We start from the raw sequence: 16232 nt of genomic DNA, 5'->3' as shown, positions 1-16232 counted from the left end.
ATATCTCTAGCTACTCTGTCCTCTGACCATGCTCGGACCCCTTGACCTTGTTTCGTATAATACATGTAATTTTAATCGATCAACTGGCACTGATTTTGCAACATGTCCGAAACTCATGGGCAAGTTCGAGCGACATTTGCCAACCACTACTCACTAGTCAATTATGTTACATATTTTGTGCACAAGTTCCTCGACCTTATCCCAGTGTTGCGCGTCAAAAAAACAAGGATATCATCACCAGTCACGCCATACATACACCTCAGTCTCTGACGAGACCTAACTGAACTTAATAAGAGGCCTAACACCATAGGAAAAAGTTAGACGTTCATGAAAGCCTACCTTTGCATTCGCAGTTTAATCCGGTTTCATCCCATTCTGGTCCCTCCAGAATACAGCAGGAAGCGTGGAAAGACTCAGTAGACATTTCACAAAATATGAACCGCGTCCTTCACGCCCATTGTCCAAAGAAAATTTAGCACACGTGTACTCAAAAGTTTGCGCCATTTTGTTTCGTAAAGCGAGCGCCCTCATTCGTTAACTAGTTCTGGTCGCCGTATATTGATCCTCAAATTCGAGCTCAGCTGGTGTTCCAAGGAAAAGAGTCTGACTAATTGTTGCTACTAGTTCCAGCTAGAGATGAGAGCAGATTATCACTTTGACACTGAAGTTTGCATCACAATCCACGTTCGCTTCAGCTTTGCTTAAGTAAGTGTTACAGCTTTGGTGTTCATGATGACTACGTGACAGAAATTTATGAACAGTTGCGCTTAAGTCAAGGACAAAGACAAACCGTATGAAAATATTTTGATGGCAAAGAAGCCTGATGAGTTTTGAGGGCGCGCCCAGCTTACCCCTGTCCACGTTTGATCGTTCTGCCCCCCCCCACTTCCCTGGCCCCAACATTGGTTTTTCTGGAAACTACTTTCTTCTGCAGTGTGTCAACTACAGCATCAGCCCATGGTCCCAACTGCATGTAGTAGGGACTGTCCCAACTATAGTTGGGACTGTCCTAACTATACAGTGCTATATATAGTTGGCCCAGCCCAACTATAGCACAGAGGTCCAGTGTGCATGTGCCCAGGATATGCCAAAGTCATATTGTTTACAATGTCATAAAGTTGAGAAATTTTCTACAGAAATTGGTCAACAATAGTTGGGCCAGCCCAACTGCAGCTGCACTATAGTTTGGACGGTCCCAGCTACACGTACAGTTGGGACAGATACTATAGTTGGAGCGTAACGGTACTAATGGGAAAGACTTCGGTATACAGTTTTCACTTGACACCCCATGCACAATCCCTATGAGACTGGTCTGAAAACTTCCTCAGTAAACGACTCAGAAAATGGTATTTTCCGTCCTAAATTGAACTTTTCTGGGCATTGTTTTGCTTTCCGATGGCAAATACATGTAGGTCACTGTAGGGAATAATTACTGGAGTCTGTATATGAAACTCTTCCAACCCTGTGATGGTAGGCATGCTAGGCTGAAGTATTTTCCCAGACTTACTGTAGCCTAGGCTACCTAAATATTTTCACTGTTAAATTTGATTTTTACAGAGGATGTTGTCTCTGCAAGGGAAATTTGTGGAAATCTTTCAAATACGAAGCACTGGGCTTTCATAATTATTTAAATGAATTGTGTCAGGTGTGATTTAAGCTGCATAATGCCATAAACTTGAAGAAGGTTGAGGAATTTTCTACTGAAATTTTGCCAACTGTACATGGATAGTTGGGCAATCCCAACTATAGCACTACGCAATAGTTGATACTGTGACGCCAGAACACGTGAAAACGTTTTGATGGAACAAAAAACTGATACAGAGCAATGAGGTGGTATTTCTCTCCTTTCCTCGGTGCAGATCATCACTATGGACAGGGTAGCCTTATCAGGTGGTGATTTGATGGTGTCGCCAATATGCGTTGGTGCGTGGCAGTTCAACGGTGGCAAAGCAGATGAGACCTGGCCAGCTCAGGATGAAACTGTAAATTCGTGTTTTTCTCAGTCTAAATGTAGACTAAAGATTACAACGCTGAAACTTCAGTCGAGCCCTTATTTCACATAAAGTCTGTTAATCCTAATTAGTCCTGACTCCTTTCTTTTGAGTACAGTTGTTTACATAACTTGTAGGAATAGAATTAACAGAACAAGAATAGAAAATGAACATTTGATCCTGTTATGCTCAATTTTCATTTTTCTTGCTTTGACTTTAACATTTTGTGAGAACGGAACAACATGTTACAGTGATTTTCATCACTTGACATTTACAGGTTTCCAAGGCAATAGTGGACAAAGCTCTTGAGCTTGGTGTTAACTTCTTTGACACTGCTGAGGTGAGACTCAAGAAAGTGCAAAAGAACTTTTTCAGTGACAACAGTACGCTGAAATTTAATCTGAGCTCATAGGGGAAAACTCTTGTTCCTAGCCCCTTTTACTTTCATTTCTAGCCCCTTTTACTTTCATTTCTAGCCCCTTGTACTCTCATTCTAGCCCTTTTTCTCAAGAAAAATCAATGAACTGATAACACTTTAAGTAAATGCTGAATGAAGGATGTGAAAAGTCAAGGATTTTATTAGTGGAATCAGTCACTTCAGCATCACTGTAAATGTTGGTGAACTATTGAGTTATTTGCTTTATAGGCTTATGGTGATCACAATTCAGAGAGAGTTCTCTCCCGATGTCTTGCTGGACGAAGACAAGATGTCATCATTGCTTCCAAGTTTGGACGTCATGTAAGGGGCAGTGTTAAAGAATACACTGCCATTGATATTGAACAGGTAATGGCTATGTACATAGCCACTCTTAAAGAAAATGTCCCATGCATCTAACAATTTTATTCTATTTATATCTGATCATCCAACACCGCATTTAGGGCCAATTACAGGATGATAGAAGACAATGAAGAAATGTTTAGTTTTTGAGGTGGGAGGAAAACCCCAGATAAATGTTTCAGGGAATACCCATTGACTCAGGTAGGAACTGAAAACCCAAACCACAGGTGGACATAGCAGGATTGGAACCCAGGCCCCCAGAGGTGGAAGGTGAGGAAAGAAAACCTTCACCAACCTGACTCCCGAATTCCTTGCTTCCGTCTCATACCATACTGACTCATAATATTCACAGAACATCATTCCTCTTTTTTGTTTACATCTTGGTCTGTTTTTTATTTAACACAGTTTTCTGTTCTTTCCATTCCAGGCCCTCACTGCTAGTCTCCAGGCATTGCAGACAGACTACATAGATATTTATCAGGTGAAATCTTTTTTTGTGATATTTGAATTCCTCATAAAGGGATTCCACCTGTATAAAAAAATGAGTTCAGAAGAAAGACAATAATTGTTTATGATTTTTTTTTGTTTATGTAGGTTCATTGGTCAGTGAATATGAAGGATACCACTGAAACCGTAGCTGAGTTGGACCGGCAGAAGTCACTGGGTCGTATCAGGCATTATGGCATCTGTAACTTTGGCTCGTCAAGCATTGATAAGTTCTTGACAGCTGGTGGAAGGCCATGTTCTTTGCAGGTATCGTGGCAGATATGTTTCAGCCATTCTCAATGTAATGTTTTTGTGTTCTAGTGAAATGCTTCTTTGTTTCTGTAGTCACATGTATTAATAATGTTGCTAGTATCTATTGGCTTATCAAAGAACGCCATCATAGGCCCCAATTTTGCATTAGTTCTTTTTAAATGACAGAATTATAGCATTTTAAACATCAGTTTCATTGATTTCACTATTCAAAACCTGTCAAGGTCCCCTATAACTTACTGTGGCGAGCTGTCGAGTTCAACATCCTGCAAACCAGCCACCAGCATGGTCTGTCAGTCCTTGCTTACTCTCCTCTCCAACAAGGTCTATTGACAGGCAGGTTCCATAATGCCTCAGAGGTACCAGAGGGGCGAAGGAGGACACGTCATTTCAGCAAGGATAGCACCAACCTGTCAAGACATGAACAGAAAGGTGCAGAGGCTGAGACTTTTAAGGTTTGTTGGACAAGAGATAACAAGACAGAGTTTCCAGGGACCTAGTAACATGTTTCTACAGGTTAATACACTTTAATAGACTTTGAAAGAAAATAAAACTTTCTTTATATGGACCTTCTAAAGGCATAAAGGAGAAAGTGTGTGAGAAGAGGTGTTTAAAAAATCCAGGAAATTAATTTTTCATAGAATTGCTTTCTGTGTTCTTTCTGTACTCTTCTTCCACGTATGAAGACTGTTTGACATCTTTTTTGAGTTACATAACTGAAGAGTACACTTTTTCAAACATTGAAAAATTGACCAAGCATTTCTGGACAAGTGAGGGCGCTTTTGCTTCGATGTAAATCCAGGAAGACATGGTCGGGTTGTATGTTTTCATGTTCAAAGTGTGAACCCCAAATTTGCTATCTGGGAACATTTCTGTGAAAAGGATTTTGGCTGGATTATTGTCATATACTTATATAGCAATAAATTGCCAAAGAAAATGAAGTCTGCCATAGCAGTGGTTAAAAAAATCTAGAAATTTTCTCTGCACAAATCAGTGCAACATTGAGATTCAGTGCCTTGGATGACATCATAGTTCTGCTCATGAATATGCAAATATGCATGAGCATAAAAACCAAAAAAACGTTAAAATATGGGTTAAAATTGTAAAACAAAAGTTTAAAATGAGGTTAATTGACACCCTAAAGATGCAATGTCAAGGGTTTTGGGTAAAATTTATAAAAATATTTCCATTTCCTGGTTCCTTTAATATTTGACATTTGAATTTCCTGCATTTGTTGCATTAGGCCATAAGTGACATTCGCAATTTGTGTGACAAGGAGAACATTCCCATGTCATCAGCCGCCCTGTCCTGGATCTTAGCACAAGAGGGCGTTGCATCAGTTATCGTTGGCTGTAGGACTCCACAACAGCTAGAGGACAATTGCAAACTCGTCAACCTGTCACAGGTAATTTGGTGTAGGCCCTTCCTTCTAAGATGTTCCTTGTATAGTGAACAGTTTCCAGGGAAATAGTCAGGTATTTTCAGTAATGCTGGAAATGTCGGGCAAATATTTGATAGTGACAATTATAAAAAAGAGCAGTACAAATAATATACTGAATATTCAGTTCATTTTCTTCGCACTATAAAAATGGCATTAATATTGCATTGTCTTTTCAAAGAGACTACTCTGTAGAGTGCACCTTATGGGAAGATGTTCTTTCCTTTGAGTAATTCTGCAATTCTGCTGTCTTTTCTTTTTTCCAGAATGTGGTGAAGAGACTCTCGGATTGTACAAGTGCCTTGAAAGAAATACTTGGTGACAACCCGGACATGTGGGCCAAAAACTCCAGATATAAATAAAATTTATTAATGGATATTCCAGTCAGTTTGAACAAGCATCCATGTCATTGCCTCCCTACAATGTTATTTAATAAGTTCCCTTTACTCCTGTGCCCGGTTTTAGAGGTCCATTCCTACATATGTGTCTTCATTTTGAGTAATTGAGCAGAAATTATAACTCAAACTTAAAGAATGTTTAGTAAAGATAAGTGCCTTTTATTTGAATATATACGATTTGTTAATTACTTTCATTATGATACATATGGCCATGAATTTGCATGGTGACTGGTCTTAAAATGGAAAAATATACAAATACATGTAGTAAGAAATTACTATTGGATTGATCTTCCAAACAACAGAGCCTTTTTCTTTAAAATTACCTGTATTTTATTCAATGCCCAAGGAAAACCACTTGTTTTCACATTTTAGAGAACCTTTTAGTATTTCCCATCATGAGCACACATTCAAATGTTTTAAAACTGATTTTTTGTAACTTTTGAAGACAATTATCTAAAAATGTAATAACAAACAAACACCACAAATTTAATCATTATTATTTAAACATTTTTAAAATAATTATTTTGCCATAAGTCAACATTTTGTTTCAACTCTGAACACTACATTATCATATTGAAAAAAAATCGAGTAACAGTATATTAAAAAAAACCAATACAGGTGAGAGAAATATGTTCATATTTTCGGTGATGCTTCTTGTTAAAACACCAGTGAAAATTAACGTCTTGTTCAGAAAGATTATTTAAAAGTATTTAATAATAAGGTCATATCGAGAGCGGGGCCAATATCCCCCCCCCCAGTTGTATTTATGTCCCGCCCATATTTTCACCTAGCCTCAAATGTTGCACCTTCGTAGTCTCGTCTGGTAATCGGGTAATCTCGTCTGGTGGGTAGCTGGTTCACGCGCATTCATTTTTGTCTTACGTTCGATGTGGGTAACCAGTGATTATTTGCCTTAGCAACCTCAAAATGGCGACTGTTTCAACTAATTTACCCGATGGCGATGCACATGATGAAACAACGTTTAAAGTTGTTTCTGTCGCATAGCAAACTTAACAAAATGTGTGTTCTGCAGTACGACTTTATTGTTGTGAAGTGAAGTGAAGGGATTAATATTCATAAGTAGGCTTCTTGAAGGAAATCTGCCAACAAAGCTTCAAAGACGGGCACGTATTAACGGCCTAGCGTAGCACTACAGTAGTTGCACTGCAGCAGGATAGTGCACAGGTTCTGTTCCTCTTTCACTGTTTTAGCAGCTGCTGTTCGGTGCAACAAAAGTCACACAGAAAGCAATGGCGTCGAGTGACGTGCAGAAAACACCCTTACCTGTGGTGAAACATGTCATTGGAGATGACGATATGGGTATTAAAAAGGTGAGTGGAGACGTGCAAGACATTTTTTTCCTTGGGAACTCCATAGATTTACTGTAAGGCTACAGTACTTCGAGATCTCTATCTGAAGTCACTAACTCTGTGATAGGCCTACTCCGTGTGACTTAGACTAGGAGACAAAGTTTACATGGCGTTGTAACGCTATGGGGTTTTGGAATCAAATTTTGTGGTGAAATGGTTCACAGCCGTAAGAAAGCTGTGAAGCCTACTACTAGTACTAGGCCTACATCAAATTTCCCCCTGTCAGCATTACCTCCTGAAAAGGGGATAACAAAAGTTTCAGAGCATGAGACAGAGTATTTTTGAAAACAAAAATGAGATTTTTGCTCACCAAGTTCTCGCTTCCAGTCCACCCGTTGACTGTCGCTTCATTCATGCCGTTCGTGTTTATCAGACTGCGCATGTGTTGAGCCCACCAATGACCGCGCACTTGCTTCGCATCTTGGCTTGACCACATGGGCAGTCTGATAAACATGAACGGCATGAACGGAGCGACAGTGGAAGCGAGAGCTTGGTGAGCAAAAAACTCATTTTTTTTCAAAAATATTCCATCTCATGCTGTGAAACTTTTGTTATCCCTTTTTAGGAGGTAAAGATTAAGCAGGTATGATGACAGGGGAAAATTTGATTTAATAGCTTTCTTACGGCTGTGAACCATTTCACCACAAATGTAAACCTTGTCTCCTGTAAGTTACACGGAGTATGATGGAGTTAAAGACTTAGAGTTCTTGAAGTACTTCAAGGTATGTTAGGCGGTCTTAGATCATCCCTGTTTGTGCTAGTCATGCCAGTGATTTGAGGTCATTTGGTCATTCTGCCCTGGTCCTCTGACATCAGTTGTCTCTCTTACTTTGTTTAGCAACTTTGTCATTGACTGTGTGCTATACTTATAGGACGGTCTAATAAATTGTTTCACTCAATTATACCTCTTCATACAGTGTCATGTGTGCTAGTGTTTTTAATTGTCATTTTGTGGAAGATATTAACAGTCATGTTACTATAATCATGTGAACTCACAGTGGAAATGAGTTTGGAGGCCCACATTATTCATCGTAATCATTTTTACTGAATATTCCACAGGGTGTTAAAATTCAAGTCGTGAACTACAGCAAGGTCATCAAACTTCTTACAGATCCTCATTCAGTAAGATCTAATTCTGTACCTGATATTAGTTATAGGCTTATAAAAAGGAATAAAAAATGTTCTCAAAAATATCTTTAAAGTTTCAGCCAAGGTCATGTTAATTGCAGATATAAAAAGCTTATAGATTTATGCATACGTAACATGTTTAAATTCTTGTGGTGAAGTGATTAACTTCAAATTAACACTCCTTCAACTAGGGCTTTTATGTCAGTGAATATTGGAACAATTATGTACATGTAATAACTTTGAAACCTGTTCAATTCAACCAACAGGTAACGTTATATGAGAGGCACCTGAACGCACTCCAGAAACTGATTCGCCATTATCAAGTTGGCTTTGTATCCTTTCATTCAAATGACAAATTAAATACTGAATGGTTAAACATATTTTATAGATAATGATATTGCCGAGAAAACAGCACTCTATTGTTGCTTCTTAGGGTCCATAAACATGCAGCTGATGTCCTCAAGCAACCTCATAGATCTGTCTACATATTATAAACTGCTACCATCCTTAATGATATTTATGAATAGCTCATGAAAGATCTGGTTCAAGTCTTTAAGATTCTGAATGTTTGTGCAGACAGAGTACAGGAACAGCCACTCTACATCCAACCCATGATGGAGATACTCAAAATTGCAGGGTGAGTTAGTAACATTTGCCACATGTATACAAGCACTTGTGGAGGGTGCATAAGGGACAACCAAGGCTGTGTGTGCTTAAAGTTGGAGATACAAGAAGGCAAACTGTGTTCAAAGTTTAGTTTATGAAGGTTAGAGAGTTAATGAGGTTCATTATGAATTTTCACGGATTTTAGTATTGATTTTTTTCAGCTTACCCTTTCTGAAAGAAAAGACTTCTGATGGTACGGCATATGCACAGATTGTTGTGGAGTCTATTTCACAGCTGGGTAAGAGGCAGTTTGTCTTTGGGGCTTTAAGGGGAAAGTACATGTAAATCCCCAGAAAATGGATTTCCTTTCAGTCGCCCTTGTTACAATGTAGAAAACAAAACTTGCTTGCTAAAGTAGTGTTTTAAAACTCACTGTCACCAATTTAGCACTAACAGGAAAAGGGATTTATAATTGAGCGAGATTCCTCAATAAAATATGCTGTTGGATATATAGCATGGTACAGTGATGACCCAAATTTGAATATGTTTTCTAGGTTACCTAATGAGAGTGCCCAGTAAGGAGGTTCGTCTTCAGCTAGCTTCGACCCTTCTCAATATCTTCAGCAATGAGCTGCCTAAACAAGAAGTCCAAGATCATCAGGCATCTTCCAGGGCCTACAACATGGCCATGGTGGAGAAAAGCGACGTAGCTGAAACATTAGTCAAGGTAAGTTACCATCAGGGATCACTTTCCTAATTGACTTTCCTTAGTGTTGACCTAGATGTAAGAGCCTTGTCTGAAGGCCTGCTCAGTTTTCAAAGGAAAGCAGATGAATGGATTAATTGCAGAGAGCACACATTACATATTATTTGATGCAGCGGATGAAAGCCTCATCTAGTGGCTGCAATCATTTCTTATAGACGAGCATTATCTCTGGTGCATGCCAGCTGATGACTGGACACTGCCAAATATTATTAACTTTCAAAATTGTGTACAGTTGTGCCCGTACAATAGAAATCTACATTTATCAAAAGTGTTTAATACTAGATGAGGTTGAAATACACTCAAGCATGTACAAACAGTTTTTAAAGAAAGGAGCATCTTTTCCCTGTGATATCATTTTTATTTAATAAACCAATATTCCCAAACAAGTCTTGTATTTAATTCTAATTCTTTCTCATCATCCTTAAAGTCTCTAGCTCTTCTTGAACAAGACATTGATGTCAAGCTACACATACTAGACTTGCTGCAGAACCTGTCTGCATTCTCCGCTCCTAACTGTGATAAGATGCTTGCCGCTGAAGCAGCAAGTCGTATCTGCAGCCGTATGAATGATGCAGAACCTACTGGCAGGTGAGCTAAAGAAAAATGGCATTCAAATGGAAAACAGGACTTGTGCGAAACACATTGCACAATGTTCCATTGTGACTGAAAAATAGTAGTTACTAGACTGTAATTTAACAATTCCAGGGGGAAAAAGATACCTCATGTTACTCTGTTACACTAAAAGTTATTAAAACCATTTGTGAAACTTGTCATATTTACTGTGATATTTGTGTTTTTATCAGGTTACTGTTCCGGTCCATTGAGATTCTGTGGAATCTTCTAGAGAATGGAAACAAAGAAGAGATAGCAGAGCAGCTCAGCTCCTTCATCTGCATCAAGTAAAATTTCCCCTTACTAAAGAGAACTCTAAAATATGGACCATGACATTGATTTACCTTCCAGTATGAGGCTCTATGGGAAGCTGTCATGTTACACCTGTTGCGTCTTATTGCTTGTTTTCTATACAGAGCTCTCCAGGAGGCATTTTCTCAACAAATGACATCAGGTTTCAGCCACTATGATCGACAGTTACGGTAAGAGAAGACAAAGCCTTAGACCAAAGAACAACCTTGCATGCCAGTGTTTGCAAACTGTCACATGATTTGAATGAGTTAACACACATTTGGTCTTGGATGAATGATGCCTATTTGTTGGGTAAACCCCAAGTGTATATATCTGGAAGGTAATCCATCTCTGATTTGTTCAATAATGTATAACTTTTGTCCTTTTTTTCTGCAGGAATGACTTGTTAGTGATAGCCACCTTGATCGCAACAGTCTGCCCCCAAGCTCCATTTATTGTATGTCATTATTTCTAGTGTAGGACCCTGAAGCCAAGACTTGCTAAGCAGAAACTAAGCAGCATAAAAGTGTTAATAACTTGCTGAACTGATTTTTGCCTTTATGTAAATAATGCCATTTTGTTTAACACACATTGGTTATGTTCATACCAACGCTTGCTGTCCTGAAGAATTCAGGCTTTACATTGTTTTTATTTTCCCAAGTTGAAATAGAAGCTTAATAAACCTGTTTTTGTCAAGATATTGCTTGTTATTTTCAATGTTTACAGGAGACTGGGTTTGCCAAACAGCTTCTTCTCTTCGCAACATTCCAAGAAGTCAGAAGTCACAACGTTCTTGTCAGACATCTGAAACTTGGCACAGTAAGCCGCATCTTTTGCCAGCTCCTATGCTTTAGAAATCGATGAGAATAACAGTGTATGCCTGCAATGATGTTAAAGTATAATATGCTGGATTTTAGCTTTTATTGGTTAGACTTTTATGCTATAATCCCACTTTTCATTGTTTTAATTTTCGTTTCATACAGAGCATTGAAGACTTTGAGCTGAAGAAATTACTTATTAATATTATTATTGTCCTCTCCAAAGATGTCTCAATGGTCCCGGTAAGTTTTTCTTTTGCTCCATGTTTGTCTGAAGAATACAATATTTTACTCTGTTAAAGGTAGTTTTAATAAAAGCTGTTCTCATATTTTTCCAGAATGACAAGTCCACTTGCATGTGGCTGTGTTTTCTTATGTCAGAGGCAACACAACATTTGCTAATCAGAACTGCTTTTTCTCATTACTCCATCATCCTTGTTTTCTCTCAGTTACTAGCTGAAGGCCACATTCTCTTAGCTCTCTTCTCCTACGTCAGAGGCAATGAGAATGTCTCTCAGCCCCAGGAGTGGACTCCGGCTCAGTTTGAGGAGGTACAACTTCATGCTATGAGTGCTCTCTGTACCGTAGCACCGCTTTGTGTCCAGGATTACATGACCTGCCAGGGGAACACTAGATTGCTTTTGCTGTTGGAATGGTGCGTTGGCAAAGGTATGTCAAGTGTCCATCTTATTTTTGAGCTGCAGTTTCTGAAGTTGTCATTGTTTTCTAGGAACAGTAGTGAGAGCGAGGAAATCTGTATCAAGAAATTTGTCTTGTAAAAGTTATCATTGTTTAGGCTGCTAGCTGTCCTTGTCATTGGATTTTAAAAATGCCTGATCATTGACTGTCAGGAAGATAGATTTCTTGCATTGTATTCACAGAGCTTATCATTGACATGTTTTATTTCAATTTATCTTCTCATAGAGGATTTTGCAGGCCATGGTAATGCTTTCCATGGTTACGGTGGCCGTGGCAACAAGCGAGCTCAGATGAGGTACTGCCTTCATCTCATGAGGAGTATTGTCAGCATTGGAGAGGCTTCAGTCAATCAGGACTTTGTGGATCAGGGAGCCATAAATCAGATCTTAGGTCAGTCATCTAAATGTCTTGGAAGAGTCTAAAGCTTTAGTTCCGCAAGGAAAGAAATGCCTGATCTCTTATCCTGTCCAATTTTCTAATTTAATCTATTAATAAATTTGTGTGTTTCTGATGAAATTAAAAAGCTTTGACAATTATCTATGGAATTGTTTGTGTATTCTAGATATTTTGTGTGTTTCTGATGAAATTAAAAAGCTTTGACAATTATCTATGGAATTGTTTGTGTATTCTAGATATTTTGTGTGTTTCTGATGAAATTAAAAAGCTTTGGCAATTATCTATGGAATTGTTTGTGTATTCTAGATATTTTGCTTAGTGCTAGTCATTCAGAGAGTGATGATGATGTCATTGATGTTGAGATGCAGTCTGACATGCTGTCTATTCTATCCATCCTCTGTGAAGGAGACATTCATCGAAAGGTAAAACTCTCCTTTAATCCCCTCTCGCCAAAAGCTCTTCTCATTGCTCCTTAAAGCAAACATGATGAATGTTGAGATGAAGCCCGAAATCTTATTTTTCCTGTCCACCCAGATTAATATGCATAGGGTGAAATCTTGTCGTTTTTTCCTCTTAAACATGTTAGAAAAGAAAAGAGTGATAATGGTTTATCAGTACCAAAAGTCAAACCCTCTTGAATCCGATTCAATTTAATACATTTTACTTCTTTTCGACCACCTTATAGGAATTGTTCGGAGAGAAAGGTGTGAAGGTTGTCCTTCAGTACCTGAAAACCAACCCTAAGAAGCTGTGTAGTGGTTTAGGTTACCATCGTATGATGTTAGCCACGGTTGATAGTATTTGGTGCTGTGTGGTAGGAGCTTATCTCAATGAGGACTTGTTTCTGGAAGGACAAGGAGTCTTCTTCTTGCTTGACTTACTGCAGGTATGCAGCCTCATTCAAGCGTGAATTGCTTGGAGGAAAAAGCCTGATTGATTTATAGACTTGACTCATTCTGTATCCGCCTTGAGTTGGAGCAACCCATGGAGTTATAGGCTGGTAGCAACGTACCCTTAACAGGTGCATCTATAATCGTTTGTGAACCAGCGAAGGGCATTTCTGACCTAAGTAGCCGCCCTTGCTAGGAAAATTGTGCCTTCTATTGATTCAGTTCAGGGCTCATTGAGTTTGCTCTGTCTTGGTGCTTGTTGTAATTTAATGTATGTTTGCTCGTTTCTTAGACCTGTTCAGCCAACATGCATAACCTGATCCTTGGCTGCCTTTTGGACCTGTGTGAGAATGCTAAGACAGTGGCTCATATGCTGGCTTGGAAGAGTGATAAAAACACAACAGTAGCGTCGCTACTCATCAAAATCTGGAAGCAGGAAGAACAGGCACTTGGAGTAGCCAGAAACGAAAATGGGACCATTGCAGGTAAAAGAGAATGGCATGGGTTGGGTCGTTGCTGTTGGTATTTAACCACTTATCATTGATGTACAGTTTTGTGTTCTTGTTCATCATTTGGTCCCTGTAAGTCCATCACAAGTGTCACAAATCATTCTGCCTTAAGCCAATTCACAAGCTGTTCAAATCAACTGTGACAAAAGATGAGAAGAGTTTGTATAATGATATTTACTATTCATTTCTTCCACCACCAGACACCAGGAAGCCTCTTATGGGTGTAGTTCAGGAGAAGGCAGGTATCGTCCCCCTACCAGCCAATTCCCGCAGCCAGGCGATCGTTGATGTCTTTGAGAACATGCGAGCCAAGATCTATGCCCTCTTTTGTAAGATAGGTTTTGATGACCACCCAAGCCTGTCTACCAGTGACCAAGTTGTGGTGTGTATTATTGAGAAGTATCTGGATTTCAAGCAAGGAGAAGTATGGAAGGAGGTGACATCAGAGTTGGAACAGGAGGGAGTTCGACCAGTCACGCCTGATGAAGTAGGTTGATGTCATCTAGTAGCCACATTGTAGTGTCATAGCTCTGGTATCCAGACAGTCTCTTAATAAAGCTATTCCTGCCACTAAAACAAATTCCACAGTGGTCAAATTTGAAGGCTCAGCCCATAAACACCGGATTTGCTCTCACTGTTATTCATTGTAGGAAGCCTTGTCAGTGATCAACAGGACTACCGAGGAGCTAGCAATCAACGTAGCTGATACACAAGTTGACATGTTAGAGACACAGCTACAACAGGATCTGTTGGAAGAACAGGAGATGTATGCTGAGGTAGGCAAACCTACGAAGGAAATGAACTATTTGCATGCTTTAATGGATAATGCGTGAAGGAGTATATCAACTATTGAATGTATTTTATCATACAAATGATGAATATAATACCTGGGCTTTTTTGTTCAGATCCGAGAGAACCATCGCCAGAAAGAGAAGGCGATCAAGAGATGGAACAACTACGTAGCACGTACATCCAACTATTCATTACTCAAGGTAAGCTTTGTTTCAGAAATCCAACTCTGAGCTGATCCTTCTTCCAACCATCCACTTGTACTCTACTCCCACTTAATCAAGACACTGTACCCTATCAACATACATCGTCCCCTTTCTCTTAACCCCTCTTAATGTGTTTGATTTCATAGGCTGCTAAGACGGATCAAGACTTGAGCATAAACGCCTCTCGAGTACAGACTGACTTCCTGGATTCGTAAGTAGTTCTTATCCCATTGCAGGATATAAAATCAATACAGGAGGTCCTAAACAGACAAAGATGTGTAAGTTGAATTATTTGCATGGCTGTCCAAAAATAATGTCAATCTCGATCAGGTCTTCCTTTTCACTTTTTCCCTCTACTCAAACCCTTGTACTACAACCTTGCAGTATTAACGTGTTTAGGAGGTACTTACTTCATAATTTTTCTTCTTGTTGTAGTGATACTTATCACAGCACTGACTTGGCCAATCTCCAAACGACAGTAAGTGAAGCTATAAGAAAGATTTTCTGATATCCTTTAGCTTTTCACTCGATATGCGGTTAAGAGAATGCTACATTATACCTTATGTGTACAGCAAACATTGTTTCCAACGTAATACAAAACATGGATATTGAAGTTCTTGTCATTTCTTGCTCTTCTGCAGACATTTCAGAGTCGTCATGTCAACATTGATAGCACACCGTTAGAGCTGACCGGAGGTCCTACCCTCCTTGGCCAACCCAACGAAAGAGACATCACTAACAGGGTTACAATGAAAGAAAACACTCCAATATTTGTGTCTTAGCTGCAAACAAAAATTGTAATTCTTTATGTGTAAATATTGAGGGGTTTGTATTAGATTTCCTCATTTTATATCCCCTCTTCAGTTTTTGAGAGGGGTACATGGACTAGGACTTAATGTACTGAGAGCCTGTCAACCTTAATTGAAAAGAAGAGTAGATTCAATCGGGTTTGGAGGGGTCAAAGGATTATTACCCGAGAGGTCTTGTGCTCTAAGGAATGTTAACACTGCGCTTAAGGAAAGTGGAGAAGTTCTGCAATTTTTTAATGAGCGTTACATAAACTTTTCAAATTATAGAAACAACCACCGTCTGACAGGTCAAGCTTTGTCCCACATGACAGAGATCCCAATTCATCCCTTTCAGTCAAGCCGTACCCCACTGGCACAAAGCGTAAAGGGTTTGAGGTAAGGTAGTACCACTGGTGGGACCATCACAAGAAGCAGTTTTGTGGGCACAAATGGCTGTTCTGTATATTTTGTATAAAATGTGTTAAGAGCACAGTTTTTGAAAGTGTGTACATAAAGAATGTGAGTTTGAAACATTAATTACACAATGAAAGTTTAAATATAAACTAAACAGATCTTTAAGATGAAACAATTTTTTTCAGTGTTCCGTTTTGAGTTCAGCACTACATGCATTTTTGAGTATATACATGTACTTGTGAGAGTTTGTAACTGTACCTGGTTCATGATAGATTGTTTTATAAAAGAACGATTTTTCTTCTGTATATTTATGTAAAGAGATTCTTAACAAAGCCGCTATCCGTCCAGATATAACTTGTCCGAGGACCAACTCGAAGCAATGTCACAAGTGAACCGAATCCAACATGTACTTTTAACCATAGATCAGGTTTGTTTAAACTTAGGAGTCTGTCCAAAATTAAATAAAGTTTGTAAAAGAAAGCCTTACGTGACACATGGTATGCAGCTTGAATATTTCCAGCCTGTTGAAAAGAGATATCAGAAGACTTTAGTAAAACTCCTTTATAATCACCAGGCCCCGCCCCTCTTC

At 39.0% G+C, this 16232-nt stretch overlaps 3 protein-coding genes across 3 annotated transcripts in view; 2 read left to right on the top strand and 1 right to left on the bottom strand.

Annotated features, from left to right (window-relative positions):
- LOC110975305 (allene oxide synthase-lipoxygenase protein-like) overlaps window positions 1-513 on the bottom strand; it is a 46901-nt gene extending 46388 nt beyond the window's left edge. The window contains exon 1 of the mRNA XM_022227699.2: window positions 340-513. The gene's annotated coding sequence lies outside the window, so the exon portion shown is untranslated. The remainder of the gene's footprint in view (window positions 1-339) is intronic.
- Window positions 514-536: 23 nt separating this feature from the next.
- Window positions 537-5991, top strand: LOC110975325 (uncharacterized). The gene is made up of 9 exons (XM_022227724.2): window positions 537-705; window positions 1860-1982; window positions 2269-2331; window positions 2638-2775; window positions 3197-3250; window positions 3364-3522; window positions 3750-3980; window positions 4769-4930; window positions 5230-5991. The coding sequence occupies exons 2-9, from the start codon at window positions 1869-1871 to the stop codon at window positions 5323-5325; spliced, it is 1017 nt and encodes a 338-aa protein (XP_022083416.1). The 5' UTR covers window positions 537-705; window positions 1860-1868; the 3' UTR covers window positions 5326-5991.
- Window positions 5992-6259: 268 nt separating this feature from the next.
- Window positions 6260-16134, top strand: LOC110976495 (cilia- and flagella-associated protein 69-like). The gene is made up of 23 exons (XM_022229811.2): window positions 6260-6692; window positions 7791-7853; window positions 8126-8191; window positions 8387-8496; window positions 8687-8763; window positions 9020-9192; window positions 9659-9819; window positions 10035-10130; window positions 10260-10325; window positions 10531-10591; window positions 10861-10953; window positions 11118-11195; window positions 11402-11621; window positions 11877-12041; window positions 12354-12469; window positions 12733-12933; window positions 13230-13422; window positions 13647-13933; window positions 14097-14222; window positions 14352-14438; window positions 14588-14652; window positions 14877-14919; window positions 15083-16134. The coding sequence occupies exons 1-23, from the start codon at window positions 6612-6614 to the stop codon at window positions 15221-15223; spliced, it is 2769 nt and encodes a 922-aa protein (XP_022085503.2). The 5' UTR covers window positions 6260-6611; the 3' UTR covers window positions 15224-16134.
- Window positions 16135-16232: the final 98 nt, after the last annotated feature.

Source organism: Acanthaster planci, linkage group LG17, assembly GCF_054643075.1.
Source record: "Acanthaster planci isolate LZ-2023a linkage group LG17, COTS_SCS, whole genome shotgun sequence".
In the NCBI taxonomy this organism is placed as follows: domain Eukaryota; kingdom Metazoa; phylum Echinodermata; class Asteroidea; order Valvatida; family Acanthasteridae; genus Acanthaster; species Acanthaster planci.
Note: the sequence above shows the minus strand (reverse complement) of the source record. Positions and strands in the feature narration are given on the sequence as shown.

Bases quoted from the DNA above. Each gene is read 5' to 3' on its own strand.
- LOC110976495 (XM_022229811.2), top strand. From the start codon at position 6,612: ATGGCGTCGAGTGACGTGCAGAAAACACCCTTACCTGTGGTGAAACAT. The intron at 8,764-9,019 runs GTAAGAGGCAGT...TATGTTTTCTAG, and splicing joins GGAGTCTATTTCACAGCTGG to GTTACCTAATGAGAGTGCCC. The intron at 13,423-13,646 runs GTAAAAGAGAAT...TTCCACCACCAG, and splicing joins CGAAAATGGGACCATTGCAG to ACACCAGGAAGCCTCTTATG.
- LOC110975325 (XM_022227724.2), top strand. From the start codon at position 1,869: ATGGACAGGGTAGCCTTATCAGGTGGTGATTTGATGGTGTCGCCAATA. The intron at 2,776-3,196 runs GTAATGGCTATG...TTTCCATTCCAG, and splicing joins CTGCCATTGATATTGAACAG to GCCCTCACTGCTAGTCTCCA. The intron at 3,523-3,749 runs GTATCGTGGCAG...AAACCTGTCAAG, and splicing joins GAAGGCCATGTTCTTTGCAG to GTCCCCTATAACTTACTGTG.